At 41.8% G+C, this 16,782-nt stretch overlaps 1 protein-coding gene across 1 annotated transcript in view; it reads left to right on the forward strand.

Annotated features, from left to right (window-relative positions):
* FBN2 (fibrillin 2) overlaps positions 1–16,782 on the forward strand; it is a 138,609-nt gene that overhangs the window by 56,041 nt on the left and 65,786 nt on the right. The window contains exons 11-19 of the mRNA XM_083403565.1: positions 467–604; positions 4,659–4,778; positions 6,533–6,658; positions 7,861–7,983; positions 8,654–8,776; positions 10,835–10,987; positions 12,642–12,695; positions 13,434–13,559; positions 14,393–14,518. Of these exons, the coding sequence (XP_083259691.1) occupies positions 467–604; positions 4,659–4,778; positions 6,533–6,658; positions 7,861–7,983; positions 8,654–8,776; positions 10,835–10,987; positions 12,642–12,695; positions 13,434–13,559; positions 14,393–14,518 (1,089 nt within the window). The remainder of the gene's footprint in view (positions 1–466; positions 605–4,658; positions 4,779–6,532; positions 6,659–7,860; positions 7,984–8,653; positions 8,777–10,834; positions 10,988–12,641; positions 12,696–13,433; positions 13,560–14,392; positions 14,519–16,782) is intronic.

Consider the following 16,782-nt stretch of genomic DNA (forward strand, 5'->3'; position numbering starts at 1 on the left):
TGGTGCCTTGCAAGACGAAATTAATTCGTTCTGCGAGTTTTTTCGTCTTGTGAATTTTTTCGTCTTGCGAAGCACGGTTTCCCATAGGAAATGCATTGACGGTTTCCCTTAGGAATGCATTGACGGTTTTAAGAAAAAGGCGCAAGACGTTTTCGTCTTGCGAAGCAAGCCCATAGGGAAATTCGTCTTGCGAAGCAACTCAAAAAACAAAAAACTCTTTCGTCTTGCGAGTTTTTTGTCTTGCGAGGCATTCGTCTTGCGAGGTACCACTGAATATATGTATATATATATATATATATATATATATATATATAGTAGTTGAGAGAAAGAGTGAGTATCCCCTACCACTGTCAATACTCTTGATTGCAAGTTAAAATAAATATACTATGGAAAATAAAGTCATTTGATCATCTGGACCTAACTTTAATGTTGTAATAGAACTTGGATCTGTTTTTCCTCCCCTTAGCAATACTCAATCAAACAATAGATATTTGTAAGCACCATCCAAATCTTTGTTTAAATGGACGCTGCATCCCAACGATTTCCAGTTACCGCTGCGAATGCAATATGGGGTATAAGCAAGATGCAAATGGAGACTGTATTGGTGAGTGCAACTTCCGATGTCACCTGCTTTTCATCCGATCTGTAAGCATCTTTAAAATGCCTCTTCTACAGAGATACTGCAATATATCTTCTATAAAGATGCTGAAATATTAAAAGGCCCCCAATGTGCTCTTGAGACTTTATTGCAATGAAATGTAGATTAACGTGATAACTATGAAGAATTATATTGTCCCTTATTTTTACCATATTGATATAAAACTTATAAACACTTATGTACACTGATGCAAATGCTTACTAGTTTTCCTCTACTTTCTACAAAATGTATCGAGCATCTTGCATGGCTGGACTGCACACACAAAAAATGGCCAATAGTTTAAGCAGTCTCTGCTCTCCAGCCCTTCCTCTGGTCAGATTGGCAGCCTACCAAGGCCGCTCTTGGTTGAGAGAAACTATTGAGGGAAGTAACAAGGAACTCTTTGTAATGTCTAGATGATCAAATGAGCTACTAATAAGAGAACACTTTTCTGGAGGTTTAGCAATCTAATATTAGGGATGCTGTATCATATGGCAGTACTTCCTGAATTATTAGAACATACTTGGAAGCAACAGTTTAAAGATGCTACTTAGTGTGTTCTAGCTGTTTAGCAACCACCTCCACAGTTCTAACAATGTATGTATTAATCTGTAAGGCTATTCACTGGGATATTAGTTTTCAAGTAACTGGACTGCCCAGTGAAACAAAATAAACTACTAAGTGCTTTGTAATGAACTCCCACAATAGCTAGGGCATTAAAGAGAGCAGCTGGGACATTTAGAGAGCTGGAAAATGTTCAAAGGAAAACCATTTGAGCAATAATAGGGTACTTTGAGAGGTACAGTGAGCAGATGAGAGAAAAGCCAAAATAGCTCTAAGTAGACAATGTGTTCTCATGTGGGGGGCATTTGCAAGGAGATTCTGTTTCTTCAGAAAGGTTTCCAACAAAAAGTAAGAGTTTTACTCTTGTCAGGCATTTCCTTATTGAAAAGCCATTGTACATTTATCTTTCCTCCCTTCCACCACCGGCAGTAATATGGGAGTTTACTAAACGAGTTGATCTGAATAGAAATATTCCCTGTAGACATGAATTTAGTGAAAAAAGCGAACTTCTGGCTGCGTTTAAAAGATTTGCTTATCACACAGAGTACATGTATTTGCATAGGACATAAAGAAAATATATGTTCTGTAAACTTGGCATTTTCTTTCCGAAGAAACCATGCCGAGGCGGAAGGAGTGTTATGTTTGTTGTTTATAAATATCTTCCACCCGTGAATATATTAACAGCTCAGTACAGTACATTCCTTTAAGAAGTTCTTTTATTTTCATATGAATTTAACAGACAGGATATAACAGGCAACACATTCATGAGGACCTGTGGCCTAGTTGAAATAATATCAATAGCGCTTTAATTTGTGGGCTTTGTTCTGATGAAATTATTGGCATTATGTGCTTGCTGAGGGTGGAAACAAATAACCCAGAGACAGATTGGCTTGCTGTGCATGAATGCAAAATGTTTTTACTTAGAAAAATAATCAAATTATACAGGGAGGTTTGTGGGGGAGGAGGAATCTCCAAGTTACTGTGTACAATTCAGACAGAAAATTACAAAAGTCAGTGCTGAATGGCTGCTACATTTGATTATTTTAATATATCCTGTTCTCTTCATATTGCTTCATGTGTATGGCTTTGCTGCAGTTTTCTCAACTACATGCTCAAAAGTAAGTGGGATGTGAAATTAAGCTGGGGTTTTTGCATGAGAAATGGGGAACTGGTCTATAGTATTAGATAGAATATTGTCATAATCTGCCAGGTTAGATTTCTGATATCGTACTTTTCACTGGTGTGGGCAAATAACTTGGAATCCTCTTTATATGTGATTTCATTTACATTGAGTAAAAAGTTATGAGCAGCTTGATGTGCAAACTCTTGCACAAGGTCTTCAGGGGAGAGAAAAGAGAGACAGTGACTGTTTTAGGCATGTCCAATATGTGCTCCGCTGCGCACATGCACAATCACACTGAACCCAGAACTGAAAATGCCACAAAAGAGGGCAGAACAGGGTGAGGCAGGGGCAGGGTGGAGGAAACTGTTTGTTTCGATGATTTTTCAATGGTGTTTCAAATATACATGTTTTCACATAAACTTGAGGTTCCTTGGAATATAACCCCTACATAAGTTGGGAATTGGAAGTGCAACATGGTAAACAAGTTTGGAGAGTTTTTGTACAAAGACTGCAAAGAGAAGCCCCCTTTCCATGCTTGCTTTGGGAACACGCATGTGAATCTGATTCTGTATCCTGAGGGTTGTCCCCACTGAAACTGTGGGTGATGGGTTGGGGGATAATCTTGCGCTGAAGGGAACAGCTTCCCTCTGCAGCCTCTAGTTCCACTCCTGCTGGAAGACAGGCTACCATTTGCTCATTACAGCCAGCTCAGAAAACCAGTGCATTAGCCAAACTAACAGGAGCTGACTGTAAAGCTTCCAAAAAGGAACAACAGAGCTAAAACTTAAGGACTTAACCCAGAAAAAGAAGGGCAAAAAAAGCATCAAATTTTGTACGCAACAAGAGTTTGAAAGGGATCCCAGGAAGAAAGGACAGGATGAAGGAAAAAGAAAATGAGCAGAATGGGATTGCTCTGACAAGAAACTATTGCCTTTTCACCACAGAGATGAAAATCACAAGTGGTTCAGAATGTATTGTCAGCTTCACTGCTGTTCAGATAGGTACTCGAGTCCCAGAAGCTCCTACAACGTAGGTGAAATGGAAATGGGTTTCTTAAACTGTTGTCCATTTTACCTCTGTAATAAGGAAGTTTATCCTACATAGATGGGGATGGGGGATTTTTCATTTGATCACTGCTCATTACAGTATGCACACAGTTCTCCCACTTTAAGGAAGACATTGTGCATGATCTAATTGACGCTGCAAAAAGAAGGAAGGAAGGAAGGAAGGAAGCTAACTGAACATGCTCTCTATTATGCCATATGAAAATCTATGCCATAAACAGCTGCTAAACCTCTTCCCAGGTGTATGCTCAGGCTGTTAACTAAAACACTTCATTCAAAATCATAAATACGAATGGTTGTTGATTTAAGGAAATGCCCATAAACAGAAACAAGGGGTTGCATTATATGCAGTAAGTAATAGGCTCACACGGTTGCTTTTCTGTAGTTAAGCTACATTTGGCAGCCTCCTCCATGTGAAGAGCCATGTCTTGTGAGTCGAGTCAGTGCATTTGACTGCTATGATGCTATGCGTTTGTCAATCCTGATACAGTGGTGCCTCGCAAGACGAAAAGAATCCGTTCCACAAGTCTCTTCGTCTAGCGGTTTTTTCGTCTTGCGAAGCAACCCTATTAGCAGATTAGCGCTATTAGCGGTTTAGCGGCTATTAGCGGCTATTAAAGGCTTAAGGGATTAGCTGCTAAAAGGCTATTAGCAGCTTAGTGCCTTAGAAAAAGGGGGTGGGGAGCGAAAAAAAATCGCAAGAATTGCAAGACATTTTCGTCTTGCGAAGCAAGCCCATAGAGAAATTCGTCCTGTGAAGCGCATTGAAAAACGGAAAACCCTTTCGTCTAGCGGGTTTTCCGTCTTGCGAGGCATTCGTCTTGCGGGGCACCACTGTACTTTGTTTTTCCACATGATCCAGGTGTGTTGAAACCTATCCTAAAATCGGTAGCCAGGCACATCTCCAAAATACAGAAAGGCAAATTAACGATGGAGAAACAATAACTCCGTGATTCAGTCCTAGTAATCTACTGACAAGTGTCTATTTATATTTTTTCATTGCTTTATTTTCTTTTTGTACCTAGATTTTATTTTTTTATTTAAGAAGCATGAGATGCTGCATATTTTTGAAAACAGACTGAGTGGGCTGTATTAGGTAATGACTGTATACTGAGAATCAGGGTGCAAGTAATTTTTTTTTAGAATAGTGTGTTGAATCAGTTTCTGCTGAAGAAAGTGAGATTTATTTCTCTGTTCAGAAATTGTATTTGTTAGGAGCTTTTTTGTTGAACTCGTGAAATCTGATTGTCGTCTTTTCTGATATCAACAGATGTTGATGAGTGCATATCAAATCCATGCACTAATGGAGACTGTGTGAACACACCTGGCTCTTATTATTGCAAATGCCATACAGGTTTCCAGAGAACACCGACAAAGCAGGCTTGCATTGGTAAGAAGGCCAATACTTCCTCAATTACTCATGCTTATATTTGACCTGAGTTTGATCTCCCCCCCCCCCTTAGATTATCAATACAATTTTGAATCGCCTTGTGATTCGAGGACCCGAAGACACATGGACACAGTATATTAGGTTAAAGGGCAAGAAAAGGCCACAACTTTATTGATTACAGCATGTGAGAAGGTATTGGCTTAGGCATTGGACCATGGACAATTTGACCCCACCCATTCGTAGAGGGGTGAGTCTGAATGAGGGGTTAACCACCAGTAGGGGGAGCCTGTTGATGCAAATACAACTATAAGCTCTCCCCTGATGTCACCGGGGGTCGTGCCATGACCCCCCGCCACACGGCATTGGACAGGATTCATGACCACCGGATTCCTTTAACGAAATACCCAAAAGTGAAGGGATAGGCGATGGCCACACCTTGCCCTTCCACACACCTACAACACATTCCAATGCCTAACCACCAAATACGAAGAAAGTTGTGACGATTACTACGAGGCAGGCGAAAAAACCCAAGAGGCCGGTGCCAATTTGCCAATTGGAAAAAACTCCTACCAGGCCCCCTGGGCAACCAGGGTGACCAACCATAGGTCCATAGCAAGGCCAAGCGAGAAGTTACGCCCTATAGGGAGTGGTGGGTGGGTGACTCATTGGTAGATCGGGAGCGAATGGCGGGGGAAGCTGGCACGGCCGCATTTGAGCAGCTAAACCATGCCCCCTTGGTGCCACCCGATTGGGTGCCCAACCGGGGGGGGGGGCGTGGTGCGCCAGCGATGGTGAGAGGGCAGGGGGCCGAATGCCTCCTGCGTGGCGCGGGAATCGTCTCCCAGTCACAACCCCTCTGGAAGGAGGAGAGGCTTTTTCAGCAAATGGTGACAGTGATGTAGTATTTACAAACCCTACACAGATCTTGAATGGAGCCGTAAAATGGTTGGATGGTGCCCTGTACGGCTCCTTCTGGCGCCTGCTGCAGCCAGGCTGGTGCCAAATGTATTGCTGTGCTTTCCTTTGGACCACATCAATGAGGCCGACAGGGAGGTCTTGTCATTTGGGCAGCCCAGGACCTCCTTACACACTGTCTGGGCTTGTGCCCCGGAGTTCATTGCTACTAACACAGCAAAAACAATGTGAGAAGTAGCAGTTGTGAGTCACCAGTCTCTGCAGCCACAGCAGGCGCTGTAATTCCTCAGTGGTTCATTTCACCCCCAGAGGCACACACTATTGTCTCTCGAGACAGACGGATGCTAACAAAAAGAAAGAAAAGAAGTGTTATTACAGGAGCAGATTTTGTCAAATCTGCTTGCATTTGCATGTCAAATCTGTTTGCATTTGTCAAATCTGCTTGCATTATTTGTTTGCATTTGTCAAATCTGCTTGCACTATTTGTTTGCATTTGTCAAATCTGCTTGCATTATTTGCTATATATTAAAGCTATAGGGTTCACATCTCAAATGTACAGGACACAATCTAGCTAAATTTAGCTATGTGAGTTCCATTACACTAAGCAGTGGGACAGTGGTGGTGTCAAGTCTAGATCTGTAAACAGAATTCAAACATACTGACAAATTGCTTCATGTTTGCTTCCCAATAGCAAAATTGAAAAAAATGATTTTCATTAAGTAAGGGGTATGTAAACCTGAGGTTTGGACCCAGTGGTCTGAAGCAGTTTGTTGTTTTCTCCTTGAAACTAGTTGATAATTATATTGTTGTTATTCTCTGTTTCCCCCCACCCCCCTCAGATCTTGATGAATGTATCCAGAACGGCGTGCTTTGTAAAAACGGCCGATGTGTGAACACTGACGGAAGTTTCCAATGCATTTGCAATGCTGGGTTTGAACTAACTACTGATGGGAAAAACTGTGTTGGTATGAGATTGCTTGTTTCGTTTGTTTGTTCACTTTTAATGCTGATAAAACATGCAAATTTCCATGCTGTCCTGCCATATGGCACAGAATAAAGTATATCCATAGGTTAAACATCAACAATTTATATACTGAGACTATACTGTGGGCTTGTTAAAATTTCAGCTACTATTTCAGAGTTTTTTTATATATATAATAACAAATTCAATTTTAACATAACTTTATTATTTATTTAGCCTTTGCCAGTTAATTACAAAATAGGTTGACATGTAGTCACACTCTGGTTGATGTTGAAAAAAGCTATTGCGGTTATCCTTCTGAAATTTGGCTGGATTCATGCCCTCAGAAGGATTTGCACCTTTGCCCCCCTTTTTAAAAACAAAAACAAAACAAAAACAAATTTTAAGGTGCTCAGCACAAAAGCCCCAGACCTCATTTGCCTGTAATTTGATAGGCTTTACCTATCCTGCAAGGGCAGCTATTTCTGCAATTTTTATCCTTTTTTTTTTTTTGAAAAGGAACAAAAGTTTCAGGCATTTTTTATTTATCAGTGCTGAATGGAGATAAAATAAAGCAGCCTTGGGTGGATCCTGAGCTGAATTTAGGCAGCCTCAGACCAAGGCAGACTGTTGGGTCAATAATGAATCATGGAGCCATGCCCTTGCTCTTCGTTTCTCCCCGTCTTCTCCTTCCATGTGTCTGACCAGTGTTTAGATTCTGGCTATTTAAAACCAGTTTTCTTAGACGCCTGAACTTCTGAACTGAATTTAAATATTGTTTGCAAACCAGGATATGAAACTAGGTTCAGATTCCAATTACAAATTCTGATTTAAGCAGCACTGCCATGCTTTATATGTGGGGCCGCCTTTGATGGTGGTTGGGATGCTTCAATTAATATAGAATGCAATGGCCATAATTTTTAGCACCCTGAGAAAATTCTAAGAACGTGTGCACTGTGAATGCCCCTCATGTCCACTTGTTTAAAGTGGATGAACTGAAGTTTTCACATTCCAGCTGGATCACTCTCTTAAGGTATAGCCAAGTTTGGCACAAAATGATTAAAAGAAAGATTTGCCATTTATTTTGTGTGATTTCAGCCATTTGTTTTTCTGGTAGAAAGATTCTCATTAAATGAGACAAACCTTGAAAGAGATCTTGAGTAGTTTCTTCAAGGATTAAATATGTCTACTAATTCGTTTTTCTAGATCATGACGAATGCACAACTACCAACATGTGTTTGAATGGCATGTGTATAAATGAGGATGGAAGTTTCAAATGCATCTGCAAACCGGGCTTTGTCCTGGCTCCTAATGGGCGCTACTGTACTGGTATGTAAGACACCATATTATGGCAATCTTCACTCTATACACACACAAACAGAGAGAGAGAAAGAACTATGGTTGTTTCTCTCCTGCTTACAGTGGTGCCTCGCAAGACAAAAAGAATCCGTTCCATGAGTCTCTTCGTCTAGCGGTTTTTACGTCTTGCGAAGCAAGCCCATTAGCGGATTAGCGCTATTAGCGGTTTAGCGGCTATTAAAGGCTTAAGGGATTAGCGGATTAGCCGCTAAAAGGCTATTAGCAGCTTAGTGCCTTAGAAAAAGGGGGGTGGGGAGCGGGAAAAAACCCCCAGGAATCGCAAGACATTTTCGTCTTGCGAAGCAAGCTCATAGCAAATTCGTTTTGCGAAGCACCTCCAAAACGGAAAACCCTTTCGTCTAGCGGGTTTTCCGTCTTGCGAGGCATTCGTCTTGCGGGGCACCACTGTATTTCAGTTGTGCTGACATAGGGAAAGTTTCCACTGAATTGTGCCAGTCTTGAGCTTTGTGCCCTTTGATCAAATTTTGCCCTGAGCTTATTCATTGATTGTTTATTTAATCCACATATGAATCTTCGGTGGAAGCAGGTGGTGAATGACATTAGGAGGCCACAATTACACAATTTTATAAGAAAATCGTGGTTTCATTTACTAATCAGTAAAACATACATTTTCCTCCAGATATTGATGAGTGCCACCAGCCAGGGATTTGCATGAATGGTCACTGCATTAACACCGAGGGCTCGTTTCGTTGTGATTGTCCGCCAGGCCTAGCTGTGGGAGTTGATGGTCGTGTCTGTGTAGGTAAGATACACTTTTACAGTTTAATGTGATAAAGTTTAAACAAATATGGGTGAGAGCCAATGGTGGCAGCTGCTAGTACAACAGTCATTCTGCTAGTGAGGTCCCCATTGTTAACGTAGTGCAACAGCTAGACCCAGTGGGTAGCTTGGGCTAGCAGAAGTGTTGCACAACACTAGAATATCATATACCATTCAGCATTACGGCCACTAGGGCCCTGCGGCTGGGACTGCATTGCTCTTTCGTCTCCTGAATGTTGTGTGTCTTTTCCGCTTACCAAAAGAGGGGGGCAAGGCAGCAGGAGTTTGGCACAGTGCGGGTTGTGTATCGGAGCCAACCACTGCTGCTCCTGGTGTGTGTGTGTGTGTGTGTGTGTGTGTGTGCGCGCACGCGCGCATATGCATGCTGTTACATGACTTCCACTTGTGCTAGCTCTTCTGCCATGAAAATAGCTTTTGCAGAAATGCCTACTTTCCCGCTTCTTGTATTTACAAAGATGAGCTGCACCATGTGTTCTAAAGCCTATTTTGTCACATACTTGAAACAGATAGCACATTGTAGTTTCATAGTCCGTTTAGTCTTCTAAATACAGTGGTACCTCTGGATGCGAACGGAATCCGTTCCGGAGCCCCGTTCGCATCCTGAGTAGAGCGTAACCCACGACTGCGCGGGTTGCGATTCACCGCTTCCACGCATGCGCATGACGTCATTTTGAGCGCCTGCGTGAGTGGCAAAACCCAGAAGTAACGCGCACCGTTACTTCCGGGTCGCCGTGGAGCGCAACCCGAAAATACTTAACCTGAAGCTACTTCAACCCGAGGTATGACTGTATAAATAACCACTGCCTAATGAATTAGTAGTGTACACTATAGTTTTTCATCTTCTCCTGTGTTCTCTACTACCAACTCTTTAATAAATGCAAATTGTTCATTGGCAGTCTGGAATAAATCAATGAAAATGAGAATGTTTAGGTTTGGCATTGTGTTTATGATACTGACTCTGTGTAATTCCAGAGCCAGACCCAAAGGGCTAAATTCAAAGTTGGCATGAATAACCTGTTCAATTCTTAAAATAATCCCAAAGTTATATGGGGATTTCCCCACCCCCAACCTCTCAATTTGCCATAGATTTGTTGATGCTGGGGAAATTTGCCTTGCTGAAAGTACAAGTTTCAGGGCAGAAACTAAAACCTACTAAGCTCTGGCCCTGCACTAGCAGTAATGTCTGCAGTCCAGGGTGTTTAATTCTCTTTTGGAATACACAATGCTGGTGCTTAAAAGAATCTAACTCGCTATTAGTTGTTAGACTATTTCTTCACTAGAGGCAAAATCAGGAATCATTTAGGAAATTCAGTTCCCTAACAAGATGATATAATTACTCTAGACATGCAGTAATGGGAAGAAATCTTAAATAGCGCATAATAAAAAAAATCTTACTCATTCTTGTCCTTCTGAACAGAATTTCAAAGTGTGCGTCTACTGTTAACAAATCTACTGTAAATTCTCTTTGGCTTCAAAACCCTCCTTGTTGGCTAAGCTGCAGGATCTTTTGAATGATCTAAGTGATGTAGGCAGAAACTGTAGGCAGCTGAAAAGTGTTTATAGTCTGAGAATTGGCGTATTTTATTAAACATTCTGCTTAGGGCTTTTAGTAGTGCTGACAAGCAGGTTAAATATTTAACAGACTGTATGAAAAGAAAATTTCATTAAGACTGCCGTACTATACACACGTACTCAGTAGACATGTATAGAATTGCAATGTAAATAATCTTAAATCATACATGCATTCATACAAACAAACTCAAAAGTAACCTGCAGGAAATAAAGTTAAGTAAGACATATTAGAAATAACTTTGGGCATGAACGGAATATTCAGATACAGATATAAGCCTATGTTGGATGTCAACATTTGGTCGGTATTGGACTTTGTAGAAGCCAAGTTTTGTAATTAACGAATTGCAGATGTAAAGGTTTTGGGTTCATTTTTTATGTGAAGAGTATTTCTTCATACCATTTCCAGTTGTAAGACAACTCACCTATTGTTCTGCCCGACTCCACTTAGATACGCATATGCGCAGCACATGCTATGGTGGGATCAAAAAGGGAATATGTGTCCGTCCTTTTCCTGGAGCAGTGACAAAATCTGAATGTTGCTGTGCCAATCTGGACTATGGGTTTGGAGAGCCTTGCCACCCATGCCCTGCCAAGAACTCAGGTAAAGTTGTGCTCTTCTTTTGATTACTGTGAAAGATGTATATTGCCCATGAAAACAGGTGAATAGTTGTAGTAGTCAGTCTGTTAGCTTCAGCTGGTAAGACAGCTGCAATCATTTCTAGACCAGGATACCCTGATAATTGTCACCCATGCACTGGTGATCCTTGAGGTTGGTCTGGAAGCTGCAGCTGATGCAAAATGTGGCGTCTCGGCCGCTCCCTGGAGCAGGATATTGGCAGCATGTTATGTTACTCTGCTGTTGAGACGCGGGTGGCGCTGTGGGTTAAACCACAGAGCCCAGGACTTGCCAATCAGAAGGTCGGCAGTTCGAATCCCCGCGACGGGGTGAGCTCCCATTGTTCGGTCCCTGCTCCTGCCAACCTAGCAGTTCGAAAGCACGTCAAAGTGCAAGTAGATAAATAGGTGCCGCTCCAGCGGGAAGGTAAACGGTGTTTCCGTGTGCTGCTCTGGTTCGCCAGAAGCAGCTTAATCATGCTGGCTGCACGACTCGGAAGCTGTACGCTGGCTCCCTCGGCCAATAAAGCAAGATGAGCGCTGCAACCCCAGAGTCAGTCACGACTGGACCTAATGGTCAGGGGTCCCTTTACCTTTACCCTGCTGTTAAAAGAACTGCACAGGCTGCCAATTAGCTACTGGGCTAAGTTCAAGGTGCTGGTTTTGTGTATAAAATCATATACAGATGGGAACCAGGATACCCAAAATATAATCTCACCAATAGATCACTGCACCCTGCAAATTAGGGTGGATACTATTTAGCAGGAGCTCTGTTCTGTACAGTGTAGTAATCAGGCTTTCAGTGTTGTGGCACTATACTTTGAAAACTAGACAGGTGTTGTCTCAGTTGTCTTTTTCATGCCTGCTGAAGACCTTTGTCATCCAACGAGCCTTTTAGGTAGAGATCTTTCAAACTTTACATCTGTATTGGAATTGTTTTAAAGATGTTTTCTTTGTTTTATCACTTGTCGGCTGCCCTGGGCTCCTTTGGGAGGAAGGGTGGGATATAAATTTAATAAGTACATAAATAAACGATAAAAAAAACCCTTACAGTACTTGCAAATGTTTTTGTTGTGGTTTTTTTTTTGGGGGGGGATCTTTTTTTATTGGTTTTTACGAAAACAAGTTTAAAGTATTTTTTTAAAAAAAACAAAACACCGCATTAACATATCATTTCATGAGGTTCTCTGAATCTTCCCCCCGTCCGTCTCCTACATGGGTCCTTATAATAATCTTTCTAAAACTACATATCCGTACATTCTCCACAGTTTTCATTTCTCTAAATTATCCATATCTTTTGTTTCTTCACAAGTGGTTTTTAAAGTCCAGCTAATGTTTTTATCTGTTTGTAATGGTCTCCTAAGTAAGTTATGAATTTTTCCCATTCTTTTTTTAAAGTCTTTAACTTCTTGGTTCCTGAGTCTCCCGGTCAGTTTTGCCATTTCAGCGTAGTCCAGCAAACTGGACTGGCTTGCCATTCTTCCCTAGTCGGGACTGTTATTTCCTTCCACAGTGCTTGCAAATGTTAATTAGCATCCAATTTGAATCGGCAGTAGTTGAGGTAACATAGTATTAAAACATAGTAATACTTAACCTATTTTTCTTACGTTTTTCTACCTTTTTTGTTTTCCTATGAGAAGCTGAGTTCCGTGGTCTGTGTAGCAGTGGCGTGGGAATTACAGTAGATGGAAGAGGTAATTCTCCATAACATTTTACAGGTGTGACCTATAAAAAAGGGAAGGAAATGAAAATAAATAAATAAATCACGTGCATGAAATCAGATAAACGGACAAAAATATTTTGTTCCTCAACCTCCCACATGCTGTTGTTTTAGGTATGAGGCACCATATTTTTTTTTAAGTTCACCAGACTCTGAGGAACGTGTAAGCTGTTTTCCCACTGGAGCCAATGGCAAAATTCTCTCTTGCTGCAGCAGAAGCATGGAATGTATTTATACATGTTCTCTTGGCAGTAGCATATACATAGTATTTTAATAAAATGAAACAACTTTCATTCCTTAAAACTGTGCATATACTCCAAGCAATTCCCAAGCAGCTTCAGGCTGCAGTCCTTTAATAAGGAGTTATTATTTAAAATATTTTAGTCCAGCACTAATCTCAAAGCAGGTTGCCATATTTAAAGCAACCGCACCAAAGAACAGTTGAGACCAGGTAAAAATACTATTGGACACGAAAATACAGCAGCAGATTAATACTCCATTATTGTCTGGGCAAAACAGACCAATGTTTTATTTTGTCTGCTGATGTTTAATTCTGGTTTAATTTGAAGTGTTAACCTTTTATGCAACTTCAGTATGGTTGGTTTCACTTTTTACTAAATGGTTTTGCTGTAGGAAGTTAGTACCGTGTATTGTTTGTCATTTAAAATATTAACTTCCTACATTAATAACCTTAATTATTTTATTATTGCAGATATTAACGAATGTGCTTTAGATCCTGACATTTGCTCCAATGGGGTTTGCGAAAACCTGCGTGGCAGCTATCGGTGTAATTGTAACAGCGGATATGAATCGGATATTTCAGGAAGAAATTGTGTTGGTATGTTATCTGAACTGTCTTCATACGATTTCTGCTGCGGCTGCCTATGATTCTCACAGCAGCAGGAATAGTGCTTGAAAGCTAAGTATTGTGGTCGCTGCCTTTCCTGCACAATAGAGGGAGTCTTGGGTGCCTCAAACGAGAAAGAACCTTCCTGGTCTTCTGTTCTGCTAATTGAAGAGCTCTTTTATATCTTTCACTAGAGTTTTGTGTGAGGAAAGTGAAACCAAAGAAAGAATTGCCCTTTTTCTTGCACAGGCTTTTTTTTTGCAAAAGGAGTATGCTAGCTCTTATATAGAGCTGGATGAATTCTTTCACTGTTGCTCAGTGGGTGCAATGGTACCACTTTCTAGCAGGTGGGTCACTGTTGCTTAATAGAAGAGGAAGGGGAGAGAAGCAGAGAAGTTGGTACATTGCAAACCTACAGTACTGGCAGAGCTAAACTGGCAATTTGCACAGTGCATTTGCACACCAAACTCTGTATACTACTTCACCGCTCTCCCTTCCAGTAAGCAAAACCAGCCTTCCTGCCAGGAAGTTCCTCCATACCAATTGAACCGCTTCTGTTTATAGAAGCTAGGGCTTTTTATCAGCGGGAACTCACAGGAACTCAGTTCTGGCACCTCTCAGGTGGGCGCCATTACCATTCTAAGAGAACAACGAGGGAGGTGTTCATGGTGAATTCCATCACCTCTTTATTCTAGAAGAGTATCACTGATGGAAGCATGTGGAATAGCACTAATGGTAATTTTCCTTCTGCTATTGTGAGTGGGAAGGGGCAGCACCATTTCTGTTGTACATCTTAATTGGTACGATCAACTTTTCCTTTCCAGACATCGATGAATGTCTAGTGAACAGATTGCTATGTGACAATGGCTTGTGTCGAAATACCCCTGGAAGCTACAGCTGCTCATGCCCAAAGGGGTATATATTCAGCAGTGAAACTGACACATGTGAAGGTAAGATTTCTGCAGCGAAAAGTATGGATGTGGTTCTGAGTTCATAACTTCTTGTTGTTGTTGTTTAGTTGTGTCCGACTCTTCATGACCCCATGGACCAGAGCACGCCAGGTACTCCTGTCTTCCACTGCCTCCCGCAGTTTGGTCAAACTCATGTCCGTAGCTTCGAGAACACTGTCCAACCATCTCGTCTTCTGTCGTCCCCTTCTCCTTGTGCCCTCAATCTTTCCCAACATCAGGGTCTTTTCCAGGGAGTCTTCTCTTCTCATGAGGCGACCAAAGTACTGGAGTCTCAGCTTCAGGATCTGTCCTTCCAGTGAGCACTTAGGGCTGATTTCCTGTAGAATGGATAGGTTTGATCTTCTTGCAGTCCATAGTTCATAACTATTTATCTCATAAAACTAATTAAGAATTCAAAGAAAGTTGTTGGTTATAAGCCTGAGTTAACACATTCTGTCGTCTTACCTAACGCAAGGTACCAAAGCTTCATTTCTTCCATTCTTTAGATCCTGTTTTAAATTATTTTTAAGCTTGGAAACTGGTCAAATAGGCTATAACTACTTTTTGTTACTTATGAATTCATTTCCTGAATATGAATATCTTCCACATCTCATTAAGCTACATTAAGTTGCACCAGCACAGAGCAGCTAAGCAGCCTATTGTTCTTAAGAGACACCTGCAGAGAATTCCTTTGGGCCAGAATCTATAGAATAGTTGTGATTTGCTGCATCTTCCCAAGTAGACTGAATGATTGGAGGCCTCATTGCTGGACCCTTCGTTACCACTACTCCTGTGCAGAATCTTTTGATGATGAAAAGCTGGAATGGGCCACTGAGACAGCAATTTCCCAGGCAGCATTGTTGCTAGGGCTGAACTTTAGTTAACGCCAACCAGGCCCCAAGTCATCACCTGGGTAAGCAAGCAGATGCCAGGGACTGTTCTGCTTTCATTGGTCACTGTAGCATCCTATGTTACTTCTTATTTTTTAATTATAGTCAGGGGGTGCTCTCTTGAGCATATACATGAGTGTTTCCCAAACTTGGGACTCCAGATGTTTTTGGACTGCAATTCCCACCATCCCTAACCACTTGCTAGCTAAGGATGATGGGAGTTGTAGTCCCAAAACAGCTGGAGACCTAAGTTTGGGAAACACTGATGTACATGGTTACAGGTGGGCATTTATCCCAGGTAAGTGTACAGTGGTGCCTCGCAAGACGAAAAAATCCGATCCGTGAGTCTCTTCGTCTAGCGGATTTTTCGTCTTGCGAAGCAAGCCCATTAGCGGATTAGCGCTATTAGCGGTTTAGCGGCTATTAGCGGCTATTAAAGGCTTAAGGGATTAGCGGATTAGCTGCTAAAAGGCTATTAGCAGCTTAGTGCCTTAGAAAAAGGGGGGTGGGGAGCAGAAAAAAACCCCCAGGAATCGCAAGACATTTTCGTCTTGCGAAGCAAGCCCATAGAGAAATTCGTCCTGCGAAGCACCTCCAAAACGGAAAACCCTTTCGTCTAGCGGGTTTTCCGTCTTGTGAGGCATTCGTCTTGCGGGGCACCACTGTATTAAGCATCAGGACAGGAGGATAAAACTCAAATTTTATTCCTGTCGTGTTGGCTCCATGATTTAAAACGCAAAGCTGCACTTACTCAGAATATTTTTATTTATTCTTTAATCAACGTTTTTTAGTTAGGTTTCTGCACCCTCCCAGTCTAACACAAGGCTGTCCAACACATCACCCGAAGACTGCATGCAGCCCTTGGCAACATTTGATACCACTGCCCTCCCCGCAGCCCTCACACTTCCTTTCCAAAGCTGGGTAAGAAGGTGCTGGGCTTTGGAAAGGAGGCATGAACAACCTTGACAGAGTCCAGAGTCCTCTTGTTTCCTTCGCAAAGCCTAGTTAGTGCTTTTCCAGCTTTGGGAAGGAGGTAGGAGGGATCTAGGACCCTGCCAGAGCCTTGCGCCTCGCTTAGCTGGCTTTGGTAAGGCAGCGCAAGGGCAGGAGGGATATTAAATTTTGGTTCCCCTCCCCACCGCATGACAGTCATCATCATCAAACCTTTTATTGGCATCACATGCAAACATCCATAGCAAATCAGTACAGAATTACCGCCTTCCCAGGGACACAAAACATTTGTCACATGAAAGAGCAAAGCAGTCTAACATTACAATGGCAAGACAGTGTGTGTCCCACTGGTTCCAGGTTGAAGTACTCTTGCGACCCACTTGGTATAAAAATTTGGACCGCCCTGGTCTAGCATATCATGCA

This window comes from Podarcis tiliguerta (genome assembly GCF_965153285.1).
Source record: "Podarcis tiliguerta genome assembly, chromosome: 11".
Taxonomy (NCBI): Eukaryota; Metazoa; Chordata; class Lepidosauria; order Squamata; family Lacertidae; genus Podarcis; species Podarcis tiliguerta.